Source organism: Anopheles funestus, chromosome 2RL (assembly GCF_943734845.2).
Source record: "Anopheles funestus chromosome 2RL, idAnoFuneDA-416_04, whole genome shotgun sequence".
NCBI classification, from domain to species: Eukaryota; Metazoa; Arthropoda; class Insecta; order Diptera; family Culicidae; genus Anopheles; species Anopheles funestus.
The window spans coordinates 9,513,186-9,540,341 of record NC_064598.1 but is presented as its reverse complement, the minus strand read 5'-3'; the positions used below and the strand labels follow the sequence as shown (position 1 = coordinate 9,540,341).

The 27,156-nt window shown below is 39.8% G+C and overlaps 1 protein-coding gene across 1 annotated transcript in view; it reads right to left on the bottom strand.

The window, feature by feature from the left end:
- LOC125764666 (protein similar) overlaps nucleotides 1-27,156 on the bottom strand; it is a 107,890-nt gene that overhangs the window by 78,989 nt on the left and 1,745 nt on the right. The window contains exons 2-5 of the mRNA XM_049429108.1: nucleotides 17,644-17,831; nucleotides 17,064-17,296; nucleotides 16,588-16,979; nucleotides 16,401-16,507 (exon numbers count right to left, since the gene is read on the bottom strand). Coding sequence (XP_049285065.1) covers nucleotides 16,401-16,507; nucleotides 16,588-16,979; nucleotides 17,064-17,296; nucleotides 17,644-17,831 — 920 coding nt within the window. The remainder of the gene's footprint in view (nucleotides 1-16,400; nucleotides 16,508-16,587; nucleotides 16,980-17,063; nucleotides 17,297-17,643; nucleotides 17,832-27,156) is intronic.

The following is a 27,156-nucleotide window of genomic DNA, read 5'->3' as shown; positions in this document are numbered from 1 at the left end:
ATTTCGCTTCACCGAACGATTCATCAACTCATATGGTTGTTGTTGTTGATGATGGTTTCTGTTACTTAAGTCCTAATAATTTCCCAGTTCCACTAGCTGCATGGTAACGCTCCGTTACATGTCTGACAACATCAGTATGCACCGTGCAGATGAAAGCTACAAAGTTAGCTCCTACCTAAGGTCCTTATATTTCATATCCATAAAAGTGGCAACACGACAGAAGACACAAAGACAAACCTTCGGCGCAACATCCGGCCCTACGCCTGTTCGGAAGGGCATCCGGCAAGGTGAAGGATCCCTGTGTGCATACATCAAACTGATGAAAAGCAACCAGAATGATGCACCGCCGCCTACAGCAGCAGCAGCACACGCCCTCTGATCCTGTCGGTTGTCGGTTGCATTCGTAATAAATGTTCCGTGATTAAAATAATAAAATATTGAAACATGAGCTCCAGTGCGAGACGGTTGCGGATGATGGAAGTTGGCGCTGCTGGTTGCGATGCCACTGGTTTCACTGTTCGTGTGTAACTAAATTATTATTATCAATTTATTTATCCATGCTAACGTAACCCCACGTGTTCCCTTCGCCCACAAAAAAGCACCAGAGTCGTAACTTTCGGTACATCGTACCTTTTTTCCGCATCCGTTGAGAAGAAGCTTTTTATTTTATCTTTGACTCCCGGCACTTCAGTATCATTTCAGAATCAGAAACAACGCTTAACTTCACCGAACGATATTATGCTAAGCAAAATCCACCGAAAATGCATCCTGTACGCTTATCGAGAAGAAACAGGGGAGGGGAGTAAAAAATGAACTCGAGCTGTATGTTGATGTAATAACGTTAAAAACATAAAAGCCAACCACCGAACCAACCATTCCCTTCCTCACGGTCACCTTTGTAAACACACTCCGGTGTACACCGGGAGGGCTGCACACATCACGTTGGAAAGGGATTTTACGAACTGGAATGGCGAACGGAGGACGTTAAATTTTAACTGAAATCTTGACACCGAGTCAACACCGAAGGATAAAGAAAACCGCACAAAAGCGAAATACCTGACAGCTTCATGCACTTGCCAGGACGGGATCTGGGCCGTGGTGCGCCTGTATCTACGCAATCGTGTTATCTTTCTCTCACTTGTTATTTTTGTCGGTGCAATGAATTTGTTACTGTCGGTGCAGCTGTTGATATTTCGGTGGTTTTGCTGTTGTTTCTGCTCCGTTTTCTTCCCACACCACCTGTTTCATCAGCGTTGTGCAAAAAGATGCTTTTGTTTGCGATATTTTTGCGATACGTTAGTCACACAAAGTCTTCCAAATGCTGTAATTTGGCACAACCGGGAATTTCCCACAGTCATGCACAAACACACACCACCTACAGTTAACTTTTCCAAACGAGCTCCGAAATAAGTTGAGTGAAAATTTTTAAACTAACGCTCCATAGCAAAAAGGCAGGAGGGGGTGGAAATGAAACTCCCAAGTTGATTAACTCAAATGTCATACACGGTACCCGGGGTTTTGTCACGTAAAGGAAATACGAAGATAGCATTTTTTTTATTACGATGCACAAACGACGACGAACCGCGCTGTTGCATCGGTGCCTTTTCTTTGGCCAAAAATTCGTTTCCGTTTCATTCACTTAATCCCGAAGAAATTAAATGCTCACTTGACGGTCGGTTGGTTGCTCGGGTGCATTTATGATTGCATTCTTTACGACCGTAAGCGCTCACAACGGGTTGGAAATGTCAAGCGTTGACAGAGAATGTATTACGTTCTATGGGCGTCTTTTTTTTTTGCTTCATTCTACCCTAAACATGATGTAGAAGAGATCCTTCAATTTACATGAACAAAGAAAGGAAAATTCATCGCCTTCAAGCAAACGCGAGGAGTGGCGTTCGGCAGTGCCAGCAAGTGGTGGTGAAGATGGGGCACTGGGAAATGATACTTTTTTACGACTTTTAAAACGTCACCGATGCAAATGATTGACATGACATAGAGTCCTGCAGATAAAACAATGCTCAAGGCTGGAACAAAGGAAGACAAAATTTAGATACTATACAAAAGATAAAAAGGACTCTTTTAAAGGAGTTCTAAAATAAATTAATAAACAAACTGTAACCAAACTTCTTTACATGAATAATCTTAATAATTGGTTTTCAAAAATTTTGACATCAAAAATATTTTAACTTAAACATTTTATACATTGTATATCAACACTTCTACAGTTAGTAACATAAGTATACGACCATTACTGTTGTTGAGAATAAAATTCAAAGTTGAAGAGAGATAAAAGTGATGTTGTACAAAGTTGGAAATAAGAAAGTGGATGAATAGGAAAACATGAAAAACAAGACACAACAAAATGACTAAACCCTTATATTCCTCTTTATAATAAATTATTGGAATACAGTTTTCAAAGTTATCAAATCATTTTAAATTCTATGTTTTTTGTTAAAGTTATTGGTAATAAAATAATTAAATTAATTCGCCACTTTTTTTCGATTTTATCAACATTGTATGGGGAAAAAGTGGCCAGGACAGTTATATATCGTGCACTGTATAAAATGGAAAACACGTTTCAAAGCGCTTAGTGAATGACAATAAAATCAACGGTCAACGAACGCATAAAAGAGGCACCGGACAGGAGAGCTCTTTCAATAAAACACATAAATATTACAATCTACAATCACGGAACGTCCACCGGTCCTCTCTAGCATCGAGCTTCCTGTCATCACTGGCAACACCATACGGTTATTATATGATCCATAACAAAAAATGAATGCTGCCCAAAAACCGAGGGCAGGGAACTAAAGAACATGGTAGGAGTGCGACCAGAGTAGTGTGACAGAAGAAAAAAAAGCATCACAAATAAATGTGATTAAATTTTTATCGCCTTTTCGGGCGGAAAATCATGCAAACTGCATAAAGAAGCGGTAGCGTCAGCGCACTCACTTTTACTACCTTTTATTGCCACGGTGACTCGTGTGGACAGGCAGCGACTATCAAGTTTTGTGTATGTGTGTACAGCAAAACCGTCTCCGGGCCGAGGATTGGGATGGGAATTTGGAATGCAACGGATGCAGTTTGCGTTCAGCTTCTTATCACGTTCGAGCAAACCAGCTTCGTTCGTCCGGCAACACCTGGCTGCAAGATGTTTACCATCTGTTTCATTTCACTCTCCTCTAGAGCTGTATCTAAGAAAGTCCAAAGGGCATGAATGGCGTTTTCCCATTTTCACGTTCTCTCCCTCTCTATGACATTTTCAAACCATTACTGCATCACGAACGCAACCGAGGGCGTACCGCGCGCGTTAGCCACTTGTTCTCACTTGGTTGATGTAATTTTGCCATAATTCAATATTATCGCTAAATTATATTAGCCTCGTTTGGTGACGCTCACTTGCCCGTTCCCGGTGTGCGTTGGAAAGTGAAGTGGAAACTGGAGAATGGGAATCTGGATCATCCCTTGAAGAGAGTTTTGCTCGTAACAAAAATTAGCTTTTTTTTTGTTCAGCCGCCAGTTCCTTAACAGCAAATGGTAGAGAAACGGGTCGCGAATGTTACGGGCAAGAGCTAAGTGCCAATACAGGATTAGTCCGGACTTATAGTACAAGCCGCCATCTCTGCCGGCTTCGCTGTCCACTTTCATTCTCCAATAACCATTTTGCCTTCCGAGCTGTCAAGATGCTGCTGCCACCACTTGGGGAGTAGTCATTTTTCACCTTGCCGTTTACGAAGCGTACACTTTAATAGGAGCAACGTTCGCCGATGAAACTGATTGCAAGAGCAACAAAAAGCGGAAGAAAAAGAGCTCGATGAAGAAAAATTTGACAATACAAATGAAGATGAATTGTGCCCGCTAATCGAAAGCTGCACTCTCTCCCTTGGGGCGAGTCGCCCCGAACAGGTCGCAGAAATAAGAAGCTAGTTCAGTGACGTGACGCGTCTTGGTGGACGTTTGGCAGGTAATGTGGCACAACAAATGGGCCTGCAGTTTTTGGGGTCATCGGTTTCATCGCACAATCTAAGGCACGGTTTAGGTGTAAGCGCGCACTCGCCGGACATTGTACTGTATCATTCCATTTCCACAGATAATGAACCATGTCAGAGCTAGATCGTATCAAATTACACCACTAAAAGATGCATGAAGAAAGCATGCTCAATGCATCATTGGTGGACACAACGCTGTCTTCTGAATTATGATCTAAATGAATTGATTGGTACGAAATGATTGAAGGGCAAAGGGAAACAAAATCATGAAGAAATGAAATGCTTCAATGGGATGAATGCATGGTTGAAGATTAGGAAAAGGATGCGACAATTGTGTATAAGGAGTACAAGTACTGCAGAGAATGAATGAAGAAGATGATAAGAAGATGAAATGCCTTTCTTTGCATTTCTAACCAGTTTTGATGTAATGGATTGTCTTAAGGACTAAGTCTAAATTCAAGATTTCTGAGTTATAAATTCTTTGGGCTATTACCCTGAGGCCACTCCAAAGGTCAATAGAAAGTTAATATTATTATTCGAATAGGTATTCTCTAAATCTCTTTCAAAATGAAATTTTACAGTAATGTAAGTAATTTTAACACGTAAACATTTTCAACGGTTCGAAACGCTTCGACTATTAGTTCATTTACCGCAGCATTGTACTGTAGCAAAGGTTCAACCAATGTTCAAATAAGGCTGTTGCAATTCTGTGAAACACTGGAACTTACACAAAAAAACAACTCCGTTTATGACTGCCAATTTAGTTACCATTTCGTGCCAGATCGTTTAGCTCCCGTTTCATCTTAAACGACCAAAACTAATGCCACAGCAGCATCTCACATCAATGAAACGAACAGAACCCAAACCAAAAGAACCGAAGACATGAACCGTTCTTGAGACGGATGGTGCACTCCGTTCGATGCATTTGCAGAACAACCCAAACAACGCACTCGAAACCGATGCAAAGGGAATGTAAAAAGCATATCCATTGCAAACAACGATCGGAACGCAGTGCACCATTGGAAAATGGAGATAGCGTTTTTTTCTTCCACGTTGCAATCTTCTTCGAGTACGACGAGTTGGAGAGCAAAATAAAACTGTTTAAAAATCGCAACGATTGAAACGAACAGCACCCAAACGCCGGGACCGGGTAATGGTCCGAAGCGCGAAGCTTCATTGGAGTAAATTAACATTTCGATTCAATTGATTTAATTTTGCTCTCGACACGCGCGCACGATCCTCGCGGGACGGTTCTTGCGCTGGCAACACACAAGAGTCTCTGGTGCTTTGCTTTTGTTTCTTCGTTCGTTTTGAATTCGTCTTGACTTTTGGACATTACTTTCGTTGCATGATACTTTGAACGCGAATGATTATTGTTCAGATGGTTTATAAGCCTTTACATTTTTGGGTTTATCTGTTTTACAAAGTTTAATAAAAAATAAGGGATTTATATAAAAACAATACATAATAATATAAAACAAAGTTTAATCAAAGAAAAAGACGAAGTATTTATCAACAAATAAAAAATATGATTAATGAATGATAAAATAAGACAAGTAAATGAATAAATAAATAAGAGTAGTAAATAAATTAATAATTAAGAGAAGTAAATGAAAGAATAAATAAGAGAAGAATAACGAAAGCAATAAAGTGTAAAAGTTTTACAAGCAAAAGACCGATGGACATCGACGACACATGATGAGCAAAATTTGCAACCGATGTTTTGCAGTGTTGTTTATACGTCTGTTTTGCATTCATTTATGCTGTCATCTAAAAATATTTACCTCTCCTTAAATTTGTAAGTAAGCCAATTTCAAACCCTTCTGTGTGTGTGTGCCTTTGGTTGTGTGAGTGTACATTTAAACAAATCAACCCAGCTTGCAGCAAAAGCCCACGTATGTACAAATGAGATACAAGTAAACTATATCCCAAGGTCACTCACCATGCTCAAAGTTCCCACCCTAAATACACATTCATGTCATCACGTGCTGCTTTCAAATCTCACGTTCGCTGAAGGTTGACGTAGAAGCGTATGATATCTGCACCGTTCTCTTCGCACCTAAAATCCTTCGGTTTTGTTTTGCTTCATTTTTTTCCTCTAATTCGTACAAACTTCGAACGGTCGGTTTTCACCGATCTAGATGATACGTTGAGGCAGATGCACGAAAAATTACCTCCAACAGAGCAACGGACTGGCTTACAACCGTGCTCAATGCCATTGTGGTGCTTTAGAAAAACCGCATTGGGGTAGTCTCTTGGTTGTCACAGTTTCGTAGTAGAAGAACATCGGCCAACCTTCTAAATGAAGCCCGGGGGGGGAGGAAGATGAGGACGACAGTGTTAAGGACGATGGTTCGATTGCTTTATAAACAAACTGAACACCACGACTTACACACACACACAGTGCTAAATGAAATGCAGAAAATGATAACTTTTTTTTAGGTCATCACCAAAGCTGGCTGTTATGGTATTGAAAGGACCTCTATTTTCATTCTTTAAACATGGAGACAGTTTCAAGGTAAAATTGGATGATTTTTCCCACCACAAAACACCGTTGTCATTGGATCTGGTAGATTTGGTAAAACACACCTTGTAGCATTCGAGTACCATGTTACAGCAGTTTCAGGTGACTGCCATTATTATTGCATCAAGGGTGCATCGGAGTCGCGATGATAATATACATGCAAAACGAATATTGCTGCTTATTACGGCAAATTTATTTTTATTTCATTTTTCGTACGAACGAACATATTCGAAAAGCTAGATCTGTTTGGTGGAAAATTCGTTTATAGTATTTCTGATTCATTTTTGAAAATGGGTTCAAAATTGTTTTGCTTGAAAGCGCACAATCTTATTAAAAGAAAGAATCATTTCATGCTATTTCATTAAATTTCTTCATTTTTCAATCAACTTTGGAGATGATGTTATCAAACTGCGCTTAGATTGTACTGATAAGGACCACAACTAGTCAATATAGGTTGTTTGCTTTGCTTGCAAATGCTAGCAGGAAACCATTTTTATCACAATGGCAACTGTACACAAATCAACCACAACTATGTTTGACATTCGAAGAGAGCATTACAATGGCTAGCCCTCAACAAAACTCCATCCTTTCTCGCGTGCAAATGTGAAAATTCAACACTCCAAACAGTTGAGTTCTACAATTCGTTTCACACCCTAGCAAACAACGCTGCAACCATCATTGCTGAACTAACAGCAAATACAGAGAAAGGATGTATATAACAGGACACACAAAAAAAGAAAGTAAATTGTAATGAAATGGAAGGGAAAATAGCCAAAGGAAACATTTCCATGCGATGCATCAAAGATCCGGTCCCGGCACAGCGAGTCAACGAACAACGTCCTTGCTGTATAAACTAGTACCGAAAAGTAAACGAAAAAAAAGGAGATTGAAATGGTGCATGCCAAAAAAAAACGAGCAGCAGCAGTTCCAAAATGTAAACAAATAAAGCGTCCGAAAACCTTACCCACTTCGACAGCATGATGCTCATATTGATGCCCCGCGCGTGGTAAATGTATGCGATGGTTACCCGTTTTGACACGAACCACGTTAACTATACACAAACTTTGAGTTCTCGCAAACGTTATTAATAAAGCCAAAAGTAAAAAAAAAACGAGGTATACCTCTAAATATGACCCAGCCCTTTGGCGGTGCAAATGCAACCGAAGGAATTCATAAGAGCAATGCCTGCGTGTAGAAAAAGGGATCACTTTTTCGTCCTTGAGAATGACAGAAACATCGCAGCACGGCATGTTTTTTCTTCGCCGGTGCATTACCACGGGAAATTCGAAGTTCCTTCACACGAGTGCGCCACCACATCGATTTGATTACGTTGTGTTAAATATTGAGGAAGGAATGGTGATATTATAAGAAACGATTGTGGTCAGGAAAATGTTATCGTTGTTGGGTTTATGCAAAAGAATTATAAGTGGTTTGCATGCAACGGCTATTGTTGAGTAGTGTAATGTTCCTTTTGTGGCCGGATGTTATTTTGATTTCGTTATTTTTTAAACATAATAATTATTTTGAAAAATTGTTGACTAATAAAACAGGTACATGTATCCATAAATTCTTAATGAAAAAAACATACCTATTATGGTGCATGAATCAACATTTAAGAACATAATATTTCATACCAATGTTGGTTACATTTGGATGGTTTTAAGCTTTCGAGAGTCTTGTGTATTGGAAGCCGTCTATCATTATTCTCATCATACATGAATAAATATTTCTAGTAAGCTTTCATATAGTACACATGTTCAAAAGATCGCCAAACCAAAAAGGATTAATGAGAAGTAATAAAATTAAAAAGCTCTTAACTTTAATAAATGATTGATAAAATATACTTATTATCCAGTAAACCACTTCGAAACATTGTAATATAATTGGTTTCGTAACCCACTGGGTGTACTTGTACATAAAGGTTTTATTCCACTTTGGTTGATAAAATCTTTAGCTACTACATCCAACATAAAACGTGATATAAATGTCTAACCTGAAGCCAAAAATCTCATCCACTAGAACGAAAGCCCCACAGGTCAACATAAAAGTGTCAAGAATTGGTTAGTTTATTTTTACCGCTGATGTTCCATCGCGTGCAGTCGTCGCTGAGGTAATTTCCCTGAGCCAAAAAACCATCATTCTGTGAAATGAGCAGTAACTTTTGTTTTCGAATTTCGTTTCATCGAAGTTCGACTCGAGGAAAAAATCGAAAGAAGAACAAATGCTTGAAAGTTTTAAGATTGAACGTGGTTTCTACGGAGTATGAAAATGCAACACTGACCTGCAACATTGTTGCTATATTAAACACCATCACGAGGCAAATTCTAACATTCATTGTGCACCTCGTAGGGATAGGGATGCAAATGACTCAACAAGACCCATTAAATGCAAGATTTCAGATATGAATTCATATTCTGACAATTTGTCGCATACAATAACCTTTTTTTCTTTATGCAGCTCAACAACTAAAGACTTAAATGATCGATTTCAATTTCAGTATTATACGTAATTACGGAAGACTTCAATTTATTTTAGGTACAAAAAATCTAAAAAAAATTCAACAGCACTATACTACACGGTAAAAATGTAAGTTGAGACTGGCAATGTAATTGACCTAAAAGTGAGACAAACGGTGCTCCCTTCTACTTAAGTCACGCGACATTATCCGTCGAACGGTGGGACTAACCGAACGTTCGACCCGTATGCACACATACATTCCAGTGCAACGAGATTAGTTGCATTCTGCAATGCTATACCGAACAGTCCATCGGTACAGTTGATGCCGTGGTGGCAGCAAATTGCGCATACAACACTTTTGTCCGTACCAAACACTTTCTGAAAGTGCGTGCTAATGTGCCGCTGGCAATGGAGTCGTTAACGTACGCAAAAGCACGTTACGTTGCAAAGACTTCCATGAGCGAGACAGAATGGGAGCAATCGTGCAAACATTCGTTGACATAAAGCTCGTTATTGTTATTATCAATTGGGGTTGTTAACTTATGACCATAATATCTTGGTGATATAATGTATAAAGGTGATTTTTTTCTTTTTTCTTTTTTTACTATTTCTATTAACTTGTTTTTAATCTCTTTTCATCATATTAACATGGTTTTGCCTTACGAAAAGACTTAATAGATGATCCATTAAAAAGAACGCATGATATACATTTCCACGGAACACTTCCGACTATTTCTATGAATTTATTCAAAACCATCATTTACAAAGAAAAAAGAAACATAAACGCGTTCCCAAATGTACATAAAATATGTTTCCAGCTTTTCAATCAGGCACCCCTTTTGTTTCCTTATTGACTATATCGATTTACTATTCCCGTAACGGTTGCATCTACTGGCTGCCATAAAAAAGCGGCACAAATAAACAACATTCAGAAACCTTTTTACCAATGAAACGGAAACGGTTCAAACGAACCTGTTCGAAACGGTGTAGTGAGCAAAAAAACGGAGGAATATCGTGGAAATTTCAATGAGAGATCAAAAATATCACCCCCCCCCCCCTAATGGTCCTTCGCAAACGTCATCAAGCGTTTAAATTGGGTGGAAAATCACGTTTGATATTCTATTTGATCGTTTACTACATTATTGACCTCTCATACACATTTTGCCACATGGTAATGATAAACGATCAGGATACTTATGGTTCCCTTTTATTTTTGTTTCTTTCATCGCAAAAACACCAATTCCACGAAAGCACTAACGCAGCATCGTTTAAATGCATTTATTTCAAGTTCAGTGGCCTTTAGAAAATGACCAAAAAAACGCTTGCGTGATGTGTGAAACCAAAAATAAAAATGTCCGATGAAACCGAGAGAAACTCTATCAAAAACAATGAACACAACATTTGCACAAATCATATGCGAGACAGTGCGTAAACACGTAGGGGGCAAGCTGATTTATTTTAATTTTGAAATTGACACATTTTTTGGAAGGTGCTACAAACAAGGACATGTCCATAATTTATATTCTCATCGAGCTGCGAAAAATCTTGCCGAAGAAATTATCATTTATTTATGTGAAATTTGTTCCGACAGACCAGTGGGGCAGCGCTCGAGAGATTTTGTTTGTATAATTTACTTTTTTTTTACTTTTTCAAAAGAAAACATATCGTGGTACAAACGATTATATGGGCGAATATATACCACAATGCAATGGTTGAAATTTTTGAACTTCTCAGTTTTCGCACAGCGCCGTATTTGCTTTCGGCCATATTGTATGCGTTTTATGTTGTTGTCCACCAGAATGGCAGAATCGTTTTTGTGTTTTGATTCATACGATTTTGTTTGCTGTGTATATTTGCCTATAAGATGATGATAAAAACCAACTCAAAGTTGCATCTTGGACCGATAAATTGATTCGAGAGGAATGGGATTATCTTCGAGATGTTTGTAAAATATTATTCTTCTATTCGAAAGACGTGAAGATATCGAAAATTACATCCAAGAAAAATAAAAAAAAAACTCTCAAATATTTGGTATTACATTAACCCAATGTATTGTATTGCGAATGTCGTTCCAGAACAGGAGCAGAACAGGAACCAATCGCAAAATAAAAAGCTACAAAAAAATCTGAAACCTCAAACTAGACGGAGTATTGTAATTAATTGATAATGTCCAATTAATTTGCACAAAGCCAAGTATCCAACTTATTAAAAAAGATCACAAAATGTAATACCATTAACGACAGTTACTTATCTGCATTAAGAGCTGGATTTAAAGGATAAATTAATGATTTAATTAATCACAGAACGATCGAGGCCAGCGCCGACACTTATCGTACGCGGTACGCTTGAAAATAGAACAACCCCAATCTCAAGACACATTAAAAAAAATATCACCAACAAGTATTAAAGAGCTGTTTTCAACATACAAAAAAAAAAGATATACACACGCGCATCTCGCAAACCATTTAGTAGCAGAATTTACGATGTGCAGCTAGCAGCGTAGGGGGCTTTGCTCCATTTTGCTCCGTTGCAGTTCGTGGATTTGCACTCCGCTGTGCGTGTACCATTAACCATGGTAGAGAGTTCGCTCCAGCAACTCGATTGGATTGACACCATTTACACTGTTCTGTGCACCTTCCTCCCATGGTGCACACATTTTGTCTACCCTTGTGCAGCATGTGCACGTGATACACTTGTCCCCCCAGTACGAATTTGATTAACCTCACCAGTTCGGGCGAATGTACGTACGGTGGTCGATCGATCTCTTCGAAAAGCTTGAATGGAACGAATCGCGAACCCCGCAGCGCCACGCAAATGGATACTCGAGATTCTTATCTGAAATTGTTTATTGAAAACAACAGCCTCTCCCCTTGGGCGCTAAGGTAACCAGGAGCAGAAGGGTTAGTTTTACTACATTATGCAGCGATCACTAGTCAAACGGGCCGATCCCAATCGGCAGTGTCTAGGCATTCGTAACGGCCAAACGAACATGGACCGGCGATCGTAAATCGTATGTGAAGTCCAGAAACCAGTTATCGGGCTTTGTGCAACCGCAGCAATTCCCTTACATTCGCAAAGCTGCGTGGTGATGCGTAAGCGTATAACGCTCAAACGAGAGCAAAAGCGATCGAAATATCTTGCGATCGATTTGAACCCGCGACAACCTTCTTGATCTGTTGGTAGGAGGCAAATAAATTAAAAAAAAAAACATACGAAAACATAACACAGCAAGCCGCACATAGCCACACACATATACTGGAGGGCGAAGGTAAATTAATTCATTTCGCACGATGATTTATGACCGATAATGTTGTGGAGTGGAGCACCGACACAATACCCGGCTGACATTACCATGGTTTTTTAGCACATTTTTTTGTTGTTGATAAATTTACTATAATCAAACTAAGATACCGCGGTGTTTGCCATCACAGACCTCGAGGCGACCTGGCACACCGAAAGCACGAGATGACCCAGATGTTACTCCATCTAGCGAGCGGGCGACTGGATGGAAAGCTTTCGGAAAATGTCTCTTCTGTTACGGGCAGTGTTTTTTTAATTTGTAAATCAGACTAAATGGTGAATAAATTAAGCTAACGTTGCACGGCCGATGACAATTTGTGCGAGACGCAACGCGACAGGTAACATGCGTGCGTCCGGAGAGCGATGGAAGAACGTTGAGGCGAGTAATTAAAACAAGCTCGTCAGCAATGATCCGTCCCGTGGTGTGTTGTTGTCCGCATTAGGAAGCGAGTAGGTTGCGGCAGGTTAGCAGCTTTAACTGAGGTTAAGCGAATGCACCCATTATGCGCACCATTTGCAAAACCCGCGTTGCGCATACATTCGCTCGGCCGAACCATTACGCTCGGTCGCAGATCAGATTGGCGCGTAGGAACACATGCCGTCATAATGCATTTCTCACGCACTGCAACACTGCCATCGACCTCTAACCATTATTATATCGATCGATTGATCTGACGATCCGATCGATTGAACTGCATCTTTTCCACTGCACAAAGCCCCGGGTCTTGAGCGCTCAGCGTGTTCAGCACGACGAAAGTCTCTTCCAAACGTGGCCAACCAGTGCGGCGCGGTGTTAATGGATCATACGCACGCAGATAGAGTGGTTAATCTGATTTTCGTTCGGTATGTTTAATAAATTTAGACAACAACGTCGATTACGATTATGGACCGGTGCCTCAACCAGCCAACACAACTTCTTCCTTTCGGAGGCGCACATAAAGCTTTACGTTATTCGCAATCACCAAAGCAACGCGCGTTAATTGCTAAGCATTTTTAATTTAAAAACACAAAAATTACCTTCCTACGACCCTGGACCGGGGGCTGCACTGGGAACAAGACCACTAGCTACAGCGGATACTCATTAATTAAACGTTGTTTAAACTGCAATTACGTGATATCGAAACGTTACACGGTTGACACACGGAGAGTTGCATTATGGACAAGCGCATATTGCATAGTGCGCCGGATATTATACCGAGTGGGGGGCGTGTTCATGTTAGAAACGATGTACATTGATCGTCTGGCCTTTTATCAAATTTATACTTTTTTTGAGTTGCTAAAGAAGCTAATGTTAAATTCACGAAGAGATTAGTTCATAACTAAGAAGATTTACATTTACTACTCCATTTTCATCTGTTGTATTCAGAGTATTCGGGAATTTTTTGAATGAAATTATGCAACTCTCTCTCTCTTTTTAAATTCGCTTTATCTAAACCAACCTAAATTCTATCAGAAATGGTGTACAATACGAATTTTTGGGTTAGGTTTTCCTATGGTTAATGTATCCTGCAAAGAATCCTGCATGGAAAAAATGTCACAACAAAAAATCACACCAAAAGTTCTTGTTGCTCTCTGCGTTTGATGCAATCATCGCTAAAGCATTGGCACGTGCTCTTGATACCTTTAGGGAATTCCCATAGTTATGCCGATTGTCCATTGGACGTTTTGATGGAATGAGTGAAAGGTAACACTGCCAGCGGTATGAAACGTTACACCTGTACCCATTTACAGCTGTGCCACAAATAGCACCAGCACGCCTCGATCGCAAATCGATCGATAACAGCTCGGTGGTGATTTGGAGGAACGATGGTTTACGGCTATTCCTATTCCTTTGAAACAACGCCACTACGACATTTCGCATCTGTCACGACAAACACACACCTTAGTGCCGCAAACCATTCATTCGCCTTCCCCTTCTCGCGTCCCTCTTTATGAGGTTAAACACGCGTCCAAAGGGTAAATCTGAGCATTGGTTTACAAATGGCAATTCTTCTTACGTGAGTAATTTAGTTGAAACTAGGTTACACATTCCATCGCAGCATAGCGAATGAAGCACACGAAACAAATAAATAAGAAAGAAAAAACCTCCTCACACACAGATGTGTGTTAAAAGCATGATCGATGCATTGCACCACTTTTCATCTGAGTTTCACACATTTAAAACCTATCTGCAGTCGATCACTACTACGAAAAAACGTGGGTGCGTGTATGCTGTCAATTTTTTAAAGTGATTTTTTTTTGAAATCGAACATTTGTCAGGGGTTAAAGAAGACTCGAAATAAGCAAAAACAAACCACTAATGCATCATGCGTCGTCGGTTAACTTAACAAAACAGTTTGATCTAATGCATCTTTGACAATATAGAAAAAAACAGGTAGAATTTTTAGTACGCTTTACGGCGTACATCTGTGTTAGACCGCTAGATTTTGTAAGGTTAGAGTTAATCAGATGTCATCAGTAATAGACAAGGATATTGGTAGTCTCAGTTCTTCATTGAGAGTTCAGTAGAAATGCGATGAAAATATTATTGCTGCAGAAAGTTTCGCACGTCGTAATCTGTCCGAATTTAGACATATTCCACAATACAACATTATAAAAGTGAAGTCAATGACGAAAGTAACACAAAAAGGGAAGAAGAAAACAAAACCTGGGGATATTAAAATTTAAATACATTTCTTTACAGTACCTAAAATGCATCGGGTAAATACTTTCAATATCTTTGCGCGTGCTAACGCACAGCCGCTTTGATCTGCTTTGCATACACAATTTTACGTGCCAATTTCGCAGTTACTTCCAGCGCATTTTACTACGATTTTAGATAGGGTATAAAATAAAAATCCTATTTTCTCGGCATGCCCTCAGGGTACACATGTACCAACATTAAACATAAGCATACATACGTTCGGTTTCGCAACGGAATATCTATGTGCTGGTGGCATAACATTTTATGTACTGAATTAATTTCATAAAATTATATGCGTTTTATGATACCAAATTACGCTAAAGTCTTGAAAGCACGCTCCCTACGACTCTACGGGTTTCACCTGTATGACTGTAAAGTTGGTACGTTCCGAAGAAACAACACCAAATGAAACACAGCAGATAATCCTCGATCTGGTTCACATTTGGTTCAAATGTCGCTAACATTCTTTCGATCTGTTCGTGCTGCGCGAATCAGCAAACATAACGACAAAATTATACACCCTGAATCCGCTACAAATGTGGCAAGTAACGAAATTATAATCATTCTCTGTCTATGACTGGATGGTGAGACGTTACCAGATGTGGAAAGAGCGGTCACGCGTCAGGAAGAATTTGATTTCCTTGATTGTTCCATGAGCGAATACGAATGAGGGCGTTTTCGCATCTTTGCGTAACGCTGTCCAACGCAAAAGAACAGATTCCTCAAGCAAATGAAAGTAGTTCAACAAGACCAGTCGGTATATTAGCCATTATTTATTTTCACTTTGCCAGGACGTCTGTGATGTTACCATGCTTTATTTGAACAGACTTAGTTCTGAAACAGGCTTCACTCTACACTGAAGCAAATGAGTGTACTTTACATTACGGGAAACCTTACGCTTCCTTGTCATGTCTGGTATTAAAAACTCGCCTGGTGGCATTTGAATTTTACGACTATCTTCCGGTTGCTTTAACTTCGCTAATAACCCACGAAATCTATTAAGTCATTAAGGACGCTTTTGGCAGCTATCGCGAGTAAACGACGGATGGTTTATGGGCTGCGCAAGGCAGCGCCTTTTGTGACGAGGAACCATGTACCCCAAATTTCCGCACCAGTAAGATCGGGCGGAATTGTGAGAGACAATGAGTAAATCATGAATAAAAAAAAATAGGTCAAAAAAGGAAATGCAATAACCCACACCATCACATTGATGGCTAAACTTTACGCTGTTTCACGGACTTTGAAAAAGCCTTATTACAGAATGTCACGGATTGTTCAAAGTATCCAGTTGACATAAATGGAAACACGCATCCCCACACCTTTACTTTACTTGAATAAATTAAATAAAAGGCTCCTTTTAATTGTGAATTGAAAAAGCAGGTTATCAGAAACATGAAGAACCCGCGAATGTTGTTAAGAATGTTTTTATCTAAAAATAGCTACTTACCATGCTTGAACGTGGCCATCAAATGCTCTGCATCAGTACCATGGTGACAATCGTACAATGATTTCCCCAGCAAATCTGATGGCTTGTAGCCAAGCAGGGAAAGCATCCTGTAAACAATTGGAATTGGAAAAGGTGCCATATCGTCAATAAAAATAATTATCACTCGAATCGGCTGTTAGACACCTACATGTCATCAACGTAGCTGAACTTCATGCTCAGCGTATGTTGCGTGAGAAAAGTGCTCGATCCAAGCGGTACCTCGATGTTGGCCGGATGCGGAAGAGGACGAGCGATAGCTACCAGCTGACGCTGACCCTCCTTATCTTTACACGCAATATGACCGGTTACGTGAAGCACCTTGTACGAAGCACTCTTGATATTGACACTGCGACCGCGGCTTGTCAGTGTGCACTTCAGCCGCAGGAAGAAATCACGATTTTCCATCGGACGGCAATCACTGTTCGCCACACCATTCAACAGCTCCGACGGTGAGTGGCGCCGACCGTTCAGGGCTTCCCGCAGCTCATCATGGTCGCACTGATGGCTGTAATCCCAGATTGGTTGACCCATGATATCGATCTACAGCATAAGTTAATGAAATATGAAGGCACAATTATTTATGTTCGTCCTGTGTTCGTCCGGTAGCACTTTTTCTTCGCTTACCTGTGAAATGCCAAGGTATTCACTGACATTTTCCGAAATGTACGTTACGTCGCCGTCCGCCGAGAGAATAATCAAAAAACCGTCCAGCGTTTGCATTGCTATTGTTTCGAGTTCCAGACCAAGAGATTTCAAGCTCAACTTAGTTTCATTGCAGTTAAACTCATCCATCGAATCCATGGAAACGTCGTTATCTTCCTTGACAGTGATTTTTCCTTCCGATTGGAAATCTGGAACTAGAGCATGCGATCCAATTTATTGATTTATAATATTTTGTATTGTATTGTATTTTTGTATATTTTTGGCGAACAGCGTAAGTAATTTCAATTTCAACGTTGTTTTGCTTTGGCTCAAATAGCCAAAACACCAACCACATAAAATTATATTGAAATGGAGCGCCACCTAGTGGTAATAAAATAGAAGCTAACCAAACGCTTGATAAGCTTTTTCACCACGTTAGTGGTGAATATTTTTGAACTGTTTTCAAAAATTACCCTCCGTTTTAGAAAAAATAGTATTTTTTACGTATTTTTTACACGTTTTTTCCCACATTTTCCAGTTTAATTAAATGTTTGATACTTACAGAGTTCCAGCATGTTGCGAGCCTTGAGGAATGCGATCGACAAACGCATCACGGACGCTTTATCCAAATGCTCAACCTCTTCCGGACGCATCGGAAGCAAACTGGCCAAATCTTGGAATATCTCCGTCTCACGCGAACGTCGGCAGCGTGCCGCATCACGTGATTTTTCCTTGCGTTTTTCATTGTTCCTAGAAGAAAAGAAAAAAAAATTCAAATGTTAAAAACACTGCACATGCACTTAAGTAAAGAAATGAATATTTTATTAATCCACAATGTGTAAAAAAAATCTTTCAATGTTTATTCTAAGACACCTCGTGCCAATCAATCATTATACGTATAATACAATGGAACATTTCATAGTCTCTAAACGCCAGTATTTCAGATCAATCATAATCAAAGGCTAAAAGCTGCCAAGTAATTATCTAAAACTTGACAACAAGCTGCCATACTGTTGATACGGTCAATCAACAAGAATGATGAATTCCCCAAACAAAATCTGGTTTCGCTATGGTGGTTTAAAGAGTATCGCAACAAGATACAGAGGCATTTCAATCGATCGTGCCATTGCATTAGAAATCCATTTGCAACAAGTAGTATAAAGGAATCCGAAAACGAGGATACAATCTCATGCAGATAATCCTAATCTCTCCCATGGAAAGGTGGCTACTAGGAGCGGCATTGCAATAGAAGATTTTATTTTTGCTTTACCCTGCAAGATACATTATGTGATATGTGTGCTTTTATTGGGCTGTACCGATGATGTGTTGATAATAATTACCGCTTTGGGCTGGACATTGTGGTGTTCCACTGCCCGGGACGAATCACGTTTCCTTATCAACCAACTTCTTGGCTTCGCGACTTATGTCAGATAACGAGATCGAATCAATTTGGCAGGTTTTGTCACAAAACAATGAGAGGTTAATAAACTGGTTGCAATTACTAAAATTAATCATACCGGGTGAAAATGAACCGGGTGAAATGTGACGAAGCTTTAATATAGGAAAATGTTGGAAAAAGAAAACTGCTTGTTTATCATGGCATGGGAAATTAGATGACATTAGAACATTAATCGTTAACTTTCATTTTTTAACAGGAACATGTTGTTCTTGAATTCAGCATTTGAACATACAGAAAAGAATGTTCAGAAGCTTGTAGCTTCCCTCCGGTTTAACTTTGTCTAAGCTTAATCGGTAATTATCAGACACGCGTAATAGCACGTAGAGATTAACCCGAATCATATAGATACAGTTTATTGTGGATGAGGATGATGATGGTCAATAATCTGTCGTAAATACATAAAAATCAAACTTTTATTGACAACCCAAAAGCAGGCAACATCGATCCCACGTTACAAACCTTTTTTGCTAAATGCATCTGCGTCATTGTACGTAGTGCAAAGTTGTGTTGATGTATTTTATACAATAAAAATTGTTTACTAATCGTTCACGCCTTGAATCGTTCAGTACCTTGAAGCCTATCGAAATATTGGTGAAGATGCATCTAAGAGATCCCCCAAAATATTGTCTATGTGCTGTTGGATCATGTGATGTGCAATAAAGGAATGGATTATTGCGAAATTCGCACAGTAATCACTTGTTGCTAACGTTATAAAGTGTCTCTAGTCAATATATAATGCCCCACTTTTAATGGCCGGGTGATGGGCCAGAAGTGATGGGAAAACCCGAATATTTGTGCTAAACAAATACTGCTCAGTTTTGATTGAAGTATATAGCAAAAATGGTGTTCTTTTCTGCTTATATTTGGGTGACATTGGGTAAGTAATGAAAAGCTTATATCCATCACACAAACAACATTATGTTAGGAAGTGCTATATACGTCCATATTGGACAACAGTACACAGAACATGTGACTTTAGATTTCGGCACTGTATAATCAATCTGAAATTGGGTAGTAACGAAACAATATTTTCTAGAGACTTCGAACAGTTCCATTGTCTATTCCGATAGAAATACTTAGTCGTAGATTGAATCTGCTCTGAACTGGTACTCAGTGCTGACTCTGTGGCGTAATCTGGTAAGTCTATTAAGTCTATTGTCTTAGACCATACCTAGCAGATTATTTTGGAATAAAAGATCTATTTTACGACCTAAATAAATAATAATAATTTGTCACAATTTACTAATTTCAATGAGAATTTCATTCAATTCACAATTCAATTTAACACCTAAATTAACAATCTCTCCCGTGAAAAAACTTTCCGAGATGGCAAATTACTACATCACTGTCCAGTAGACCGTGACGCTTCGGTTGTACAACGGATGATGTCGTGTGTTACTATTTTGGTCTTGTTACAGCATGTTTGTATTTTTGTATGTGGTGAAAATGTTGTTTCACCAGGGAAAGTCTTCTGCACCTGTGATCGAAAAGACGTACAAGTGTCACCTTCGGAAAGGGATAATGTATCTCCTGACGTAACGGGCGCGTGACAGTAGACAGATGACTGTCCCTCTTAGGCATTCCCAAACACATGTTGGCATCACATGATCGACAGCCAAGAATTGGCTATCCTAACGATCAGATTCTTTTTCTTTTAACGAATAACGTTCTCGGGGGTCTTCCGGTAGAACCGTTCGTGGCGCACGTGCATTATTCAAGACCAAGGGAGATCGCAAATCTTGGATATAAATTCAGCAATCAACCAAATTAAATACTTTGTCGAGAATGTTCTTATGCAGTTAAAACTATGGAATGAATAAATTGAGGTTCTATTTGCACAACCATACAACTGCTCCACATAAAGTGCTCATCTCGGTAGGGGCCAATGATAGCAGATCTCGCCCGTTTTACAAATCGTTCCAACATCCTGTAACACCATCACGCGCAAGTGCAAACAGCGCTAGGAAGAGATAGTGGCGTTACTCTTTGCGCACCGTGTTTCGTCGTACAGCGTGAACGCTTAATGGTAGGCCGAAAAGCCGAAAACAACATCGCGTTCGTCTCGCCATAGTGGCCCATAAAGTGATGTGTGAACCATGAGCATGAGTAATATTCCTTCTGCTTGCACCGTGGCTGCCGAGGTACTCCCGAGACTAGGCTGCGTTCAAATACCGCAATCATCGTTTGACAGCATGTTGATGTGTTTTACTGTTTATAACTAAACAACAACCAAAGCAGTATAGGGATAGGTGCTGTTGTGTTAAAGGACTTTGAACTGCAGTGTAAAATGTTTTAATTATTCATCAAAAAATCTTTATTATTGGAGGCGAAATATGGAATTATACTGTATAAAATCGTATATTTCATTTTTATTTTACTACGATTTTGTATAACATACTGTAATACTATCCAAATAATATAGAATCAGCTATAACATCGGCTCATTAAAGGAATTCATCTAACAAAAAAATATTTTTCACTAAACATACAAAAGACTTGAATAAACGACAAACCTTCGTAACAAAGACAAAACCAATTACTGCCATGGATCACAACCATCATCAACGGAAAACCACATTAATCACTTATATACTAGCTAATCTACAAATTGACCAATCGGAAGATGCCTGTACCAATATTGGTACAACCATGTAATATGGTTATCACTGAAAAAGCTCCAAATTTCAACCAAACCCGAATGGTTTACTTATCGGCAGCTGTATAACACATAATACTAACAAAGGTTTTGCGTCTTACATGGTTTTTGGGACGATACTATCGGGATCAAGATAATCCCACCAAGTCTCGCAAAGCCTCAGTCCGATTGGTCGATATTTAACGTCGAACTCTTCATTCTATCTTCAAAATTCCTTCCCATTGGTTTAAACACCTGATCGACGATCTACTTACATGAAATCTTCCATATCGACCATATTGACGTAAGGACATGGTTCCTGACCATAGTATCCGTAGCAGTACGCATAGTTCCAAGGCGGTGGACCCTGACACGGTGGATAATTCGCGGCTACGTAGGGTTGCTCGAGAAATGACGCTGTGTCTGCGGTAGACATTAAATTCTGCGACCCGACTTCTGACGATTTACCCAATTCGGGCCCGTACGAGGACTGCTGGTGGTGTGGTGGCGGTGGAAGTGCCTGACAAAAGGGCTGATAAGCACCACCGACAAGATGGTGGCTATTGGAAGGAACGTGCGGTTGCTGATGGTGCTGCTGTTGGTAATCGTTGTTGCTACCCATTAGTGTTGGCGCCACCATTTGGGTTTGGTTATATAACGTGCCCAGTGCTGTTTGATGTTGTTGAGGTCCCAACCCTTGATGGACGTTTTGGTAGGGTAATATTGGACCAGAGTTAACGTTTGAAACTACACCACTTACACTATCAGTAAAATTACTATTCTCAATTGGTCCAGCAACAGTTCCTCCAGTATAGCACGACGAATTGTCAAAACTTGGCTTGAGTTTATCCGTATAATCCATTGTTCCCATTGGTGGAGGACCATAAAATGATACATTTTCACATCCATAATATCCACTACCACCAGCACCACCGCCATCGTAGACATTGCCAGCTCCAAAACCACCAGCCCCATCGTTGGGGTACCAATTCGATTGCATCGCCTACACACACGTTCAGGATCCTCGAAGACACTCGACTCGTTCACACAGGAAAAGATCCTCAAAAATACGATTTGATTCGACACAAATGCCCACAGCAACTTTTCTTCCACTTTAACACGTGGAGTACACTTTACATCTCAGCGTCAACTAAACGGAAGAGCAGAAGCCTGCAAATTTAACCAACCGACCGGCGATACCGACCTCTGAAGACTGTCTAATCGTAATCCGATTGGCAATACTACTAATTTATAATGTTACATTATCTCGTGCACGTTAACGACGGATTCCCGATAAAAAAACGCATGAGCTACAAATAACCGGTGGCCCTAGCTCTAACGTGTCTTCGGGACCTTCGTTATCGAAACGGTGAGCGAATCTCGCAGTACCGCACTCGGTTCCAGCAAACCAACAGTCAACGAACTCGCCACCAATACGGGTTACAATACAGGTGTCCACTACTACTACAGCGTTCTGGGCAAAACATTGCTCTCAGAGGAAGTGGCCAGTAGGTGGTTGCGAAAGTTTCGAGCCCAATGTCTGATAACGCGATACAGGCGGACAGAAGAACTTGGAACCAGGGACATGGGACTACCGGAGAAATAACAAATGGCAACAAAAAAATGACTCGCCCTTGGTCGGGGAACTTGATTTGAAAGTGATGTACTGTACTGATGCTCGGTTACTACTGAAGAAGTGCTGCTGTCTATGGATGGTTTACAGCTTTTTAAGGCAAACGAAACATTATCAGATGATAAGCGCTTGCAGTAAAGATAATTTTTGCATCCTATTACCGTGGACAACTGCACAAATGCTAAGATGAAAGAGGTCAAAATAAGGAACTTCACTGAGTACACAAATTAATGCGAATAACATTTATGTATTAAGCAACCATATTTAATTTGTCCTAAAGAATTCGGCTATTTTAGATTTGATTATACCAATATTATATAAATGATGAGTTTTTAAATATATTTGTTTGGAAACCATTTCAAGTTTGATTCTAGAACTTCCAGCAATTCAGATAGTAGAAAAGAAGGACGCCAATGCACTCGCCATTTTCGAACGGCAGGTGCTAAGGACTATCTTTGGCCGCGTGTCCGAGCAGGGAGTAGGAACCACGAGCTAGCTGAGCTGTTTGGCGTTGCAGATATCCTGACGGTTGTCAAAGCTGGAAGGATACGATGGTTGGGGCACGTGAAGAGGATGCCGGACTCATGTCCCACCAGGAAAGTGGTCGTCAGCGACCAGTTCGGCATGAGACGTAGAGGAGATGAACAACGAACTCATTCGCTGGATCAAGTGGAGTCAAAACCTGAGGTTCCTGGAAACGGATTGGCGACCAGACCATGTCTTCGTGGCATGCTCAACCCTAAGCAGCCCAAGAAGAAGATATTGATTCAACGTGAGTAAGTGAGTTGCATTGAAGAGTTAACTCTTAAACCGATTCTTTAAAGAATTATTCTTCGGAATAAAATTGAGTAGCAGCGGAGCATTTCTTTCCCTTTCGGGTATTTCTATTATACTTTCGTTGTCCTTTGAGTTGGTTTTTAAGTTGGTGGAGTTGGTGATTTAAAATTCGATTAATTCATTAGTAAGATTTAACTCACTTATGCATTCTTACTCATTGTGCACATCATTACTACACAGTATAACAACAAATCCAGTCTGAGCTCAAAGCTTGAGTACACTGTGTAGTACTGACTATTTGGATGTGGGTAATTTCAGTCACCGATAGCGAGCCGTTAGACAAGGTTGGCAAAACCCAAACAAAGGTAGACGACTCACTAAGAGTTGCATACTGAGATGATCCCATGGTGTATTAAACCAACTCAGATTCAGGACAGGAGGTTATTCAGGAGAGAAGAATATCTTGAAGAAAACTAAAAAAAATCCATTTCCATTTTTTAAATAATCTTTTCCGTTCAGATTGAATAATATTCGACAAATATGTTCAGTTTTAAACTGAACAAAGCCAGAAATTATTGTTTTTCCTCTCGGTGTAATATTTCAATTTACCGCCAAACAGTATTGGCCGTACAAAAATTGTGGAGTCCTCTCTCCTTTTCTACCAGATGTTTCCCCGTGTGCCTCAGTAAATTTGTATTGTTTTAACCTTTCATTTTTTTACCACTGCGAAAAGTAATTGACTCAATTAAAATTAATAGCACATCGGGTGCTGGAGGTTTGCTGAAACGTTGATTTCCACAGACACATCGATCTCCTCGTCGACGAACGCATCTTCATACCAATCCAGCGATACCCGTCCGGACACGGACTTTATCTTCTTGTCAAGCTGCAAATGTGGTGCTTCCGAAACAATCAGCTGTCTGCGTTGTATGCGTGTGCATGGACACTTGAAACAATGGTCGTGCTCTGTCCAGCACTTCGCATAATTTGCGTACATATACAGGAGATGTATAAATGTGCATGTATAAAATCCGACCTAGCAAATCAATTCAAATGGCCACACGGTGTCGAAGGTCAGTGAAGCCAAATGGACCAATCTTTCCATTTACAACTTCCTTTTCGCTGCGGTCCCGAATCGATCTGATTTCTTCACTCTTCATGCAAATAGCATTGTTGTGGTGAGGAGGAAACACAAACAACGAGAGCATCGTATTGAACCATTGCTTCCAATTCCAAATTCTGAATAATAACATGAGTGATACAACATACGAAAGACCCAGTACGTTAGTATATGAGCAATGCTGGATTTTCCCATATGAATTTTATAGAACCAGAGAATATATACGTATTCAATGACGTCTTTAAGTCATTTAGCAATAATCAATAAGATCCGTTTTTGCAACGATTCTTTTGTGAAAGGTGCCATCGGGAAGGATTAATTTTAAATCATTGCACGTACGTTAACTACGCACACTGAATCCTCAACAATCGCCATTAGCAGTTATGGAATAAAAACATAAACTAAGCTTCCGGTGATGACGAATAATGTATCGGTATCGATATACATATTTTTATTTTACCTTTCATTATTACACTTGGTGTCTTCAGTTTGGTTAATAATTTAAAAACACAAAAAATAAGAGAAAAATAATACAACCATTTCGATTGCATTGATTCTATTGATCATTGTCAAAGTCAAGTAAAAGCCATATTTAAACATCATTGTACACTGACGCAAGTGAGATTTCGTCTTATCATTCGACTTGGTTCTATTTTGAATGGAAATATGGAGGCTCGCAGCGTAATCACGGACTGCGTTGACCCGAAAACAATCATGCACCGAACTTTGTGCGGTCAGATGAATATTTTTCGTACGTGTTTGTAGTCTAATTACTGCAAGATGAGTAAACAAAAAATGTTACAAATTGATAAACTAATACAGCTTACTGTCTGTTTCAGGTGTAACACCGAGGTAGCCTCGGTACTCGAGTGTTTATTTTGCCAATAATCAAGGCGAATAATTTTCCAGATCTCTGATTTTTTAAACGGGAGACTTGAACGAAATAAATGCTTCATATATCCTTTACAACAAGAATGTGTAAATAGAAGTTGGTAGAAAATAGTAAATATGAGTGAATATGCAAAGGTTATCCAGTTCAATGTTTATTGGACAAAACATGCGATCATTAAAAGATCGCAATAAAATTGTTTCACTCAATTACCATTAAATCCGTTTATTATATAAATCTTAGCATTAAACCTGAATTAAGCCGAACCAAATCATATACATACGAATCTTGTTCGCATCATTCGAGTGTCGTTCTGAAACACTTAACGAAAAGCGGAATAAATGCTGTACAAAGGAATAAGCATCTGCTAATGTTTCCATGGGCGTGATGTTGAGGGCGCAGGAACGGAATGCCCAACGGCTAATCACACCGGTTCAACAGGTTCAACAACTTTAAAATGTCGTTTGTCGGTCGTCGGTAGTTGAACGGTGTTTGGCCGCACATTCCGAACTGATAGATCGGAACCGACACAATATTGAAGGAGACTAAACACCTTGCTGTAGACTGTCTACTGTCGTGTCCGGGACACGAAGTGGTCTATGTCGTGGAATGCTTCTAGCCGAAGACAAGCCCCTAGAAAAAGCGGAACAACTGCGCATGCATCAACCGTGGATGGAGTCCATTCGGGACGTCATCGTTGTTATCGAAAGTGAACGTCAAAACAAAGCTCTGTGACGAAAGCATCCTTACTCCTTGTCTGCTTCCCTCCGATATATCCCTAAAACCTTGGCAAAAGTAGGACACACTGCAATCAATCGCCATGATGAAGTCCTTAGTGCGTAAAAGGAAAATGATAGACAGAGAAAATCAATGTTTTCCTGTCACGCATTTACGCATTATAATCAACAATTCCCCAGCATATGATAATTATTGGAAAACGTTCATTAAAACATGATAAAAAAATTGTTCTTTTCATACCCTTACGATTATTTTATTTACACAACAATGTAAAACAAATTTCGCCGACCTTGAAGTAAGAATTTTTGCGTATTGGTTTGTTTTTCTCATGTGAATTGTCCCCGGAACACATCATCATCATGAGGCTGTTTCACGGTGATCTCGACTAACGATTGGTTGTACGTTTGAAATAATCAGTGCATGCAATTAGTTCTCCTTCATTCGACCCTATCCAGAAGGGACGTCCGGCCCACAAACGCCATTTGCCCTACGCAAACGGACGAGTTTGTTGTGGGGTAATTACTACTAAATACCGGTCGGTTCCTTGTTATTTTGCGCGCCTCTTTTTTATCGCCTGCGTTGTGTCGTGGAATGAAACAAAAAATGCTTTTTGCTTACGAAAATTTTCCTATCATATTTGAAAAAAAAAAGATCAACAAAATTGACTGCAGCAAATATTAAGTCATTAACGTCAAGAAAGAAGGTTCGGGACATTAGTTTTAGGCCGTTGCAACAGAAACAACCCACACGATCGTGAGCAGTACGGTTTGAAATTTGGGGCGATCGAGCTGTTGAGTATCGGAAGGATATGCTACTACGATGCT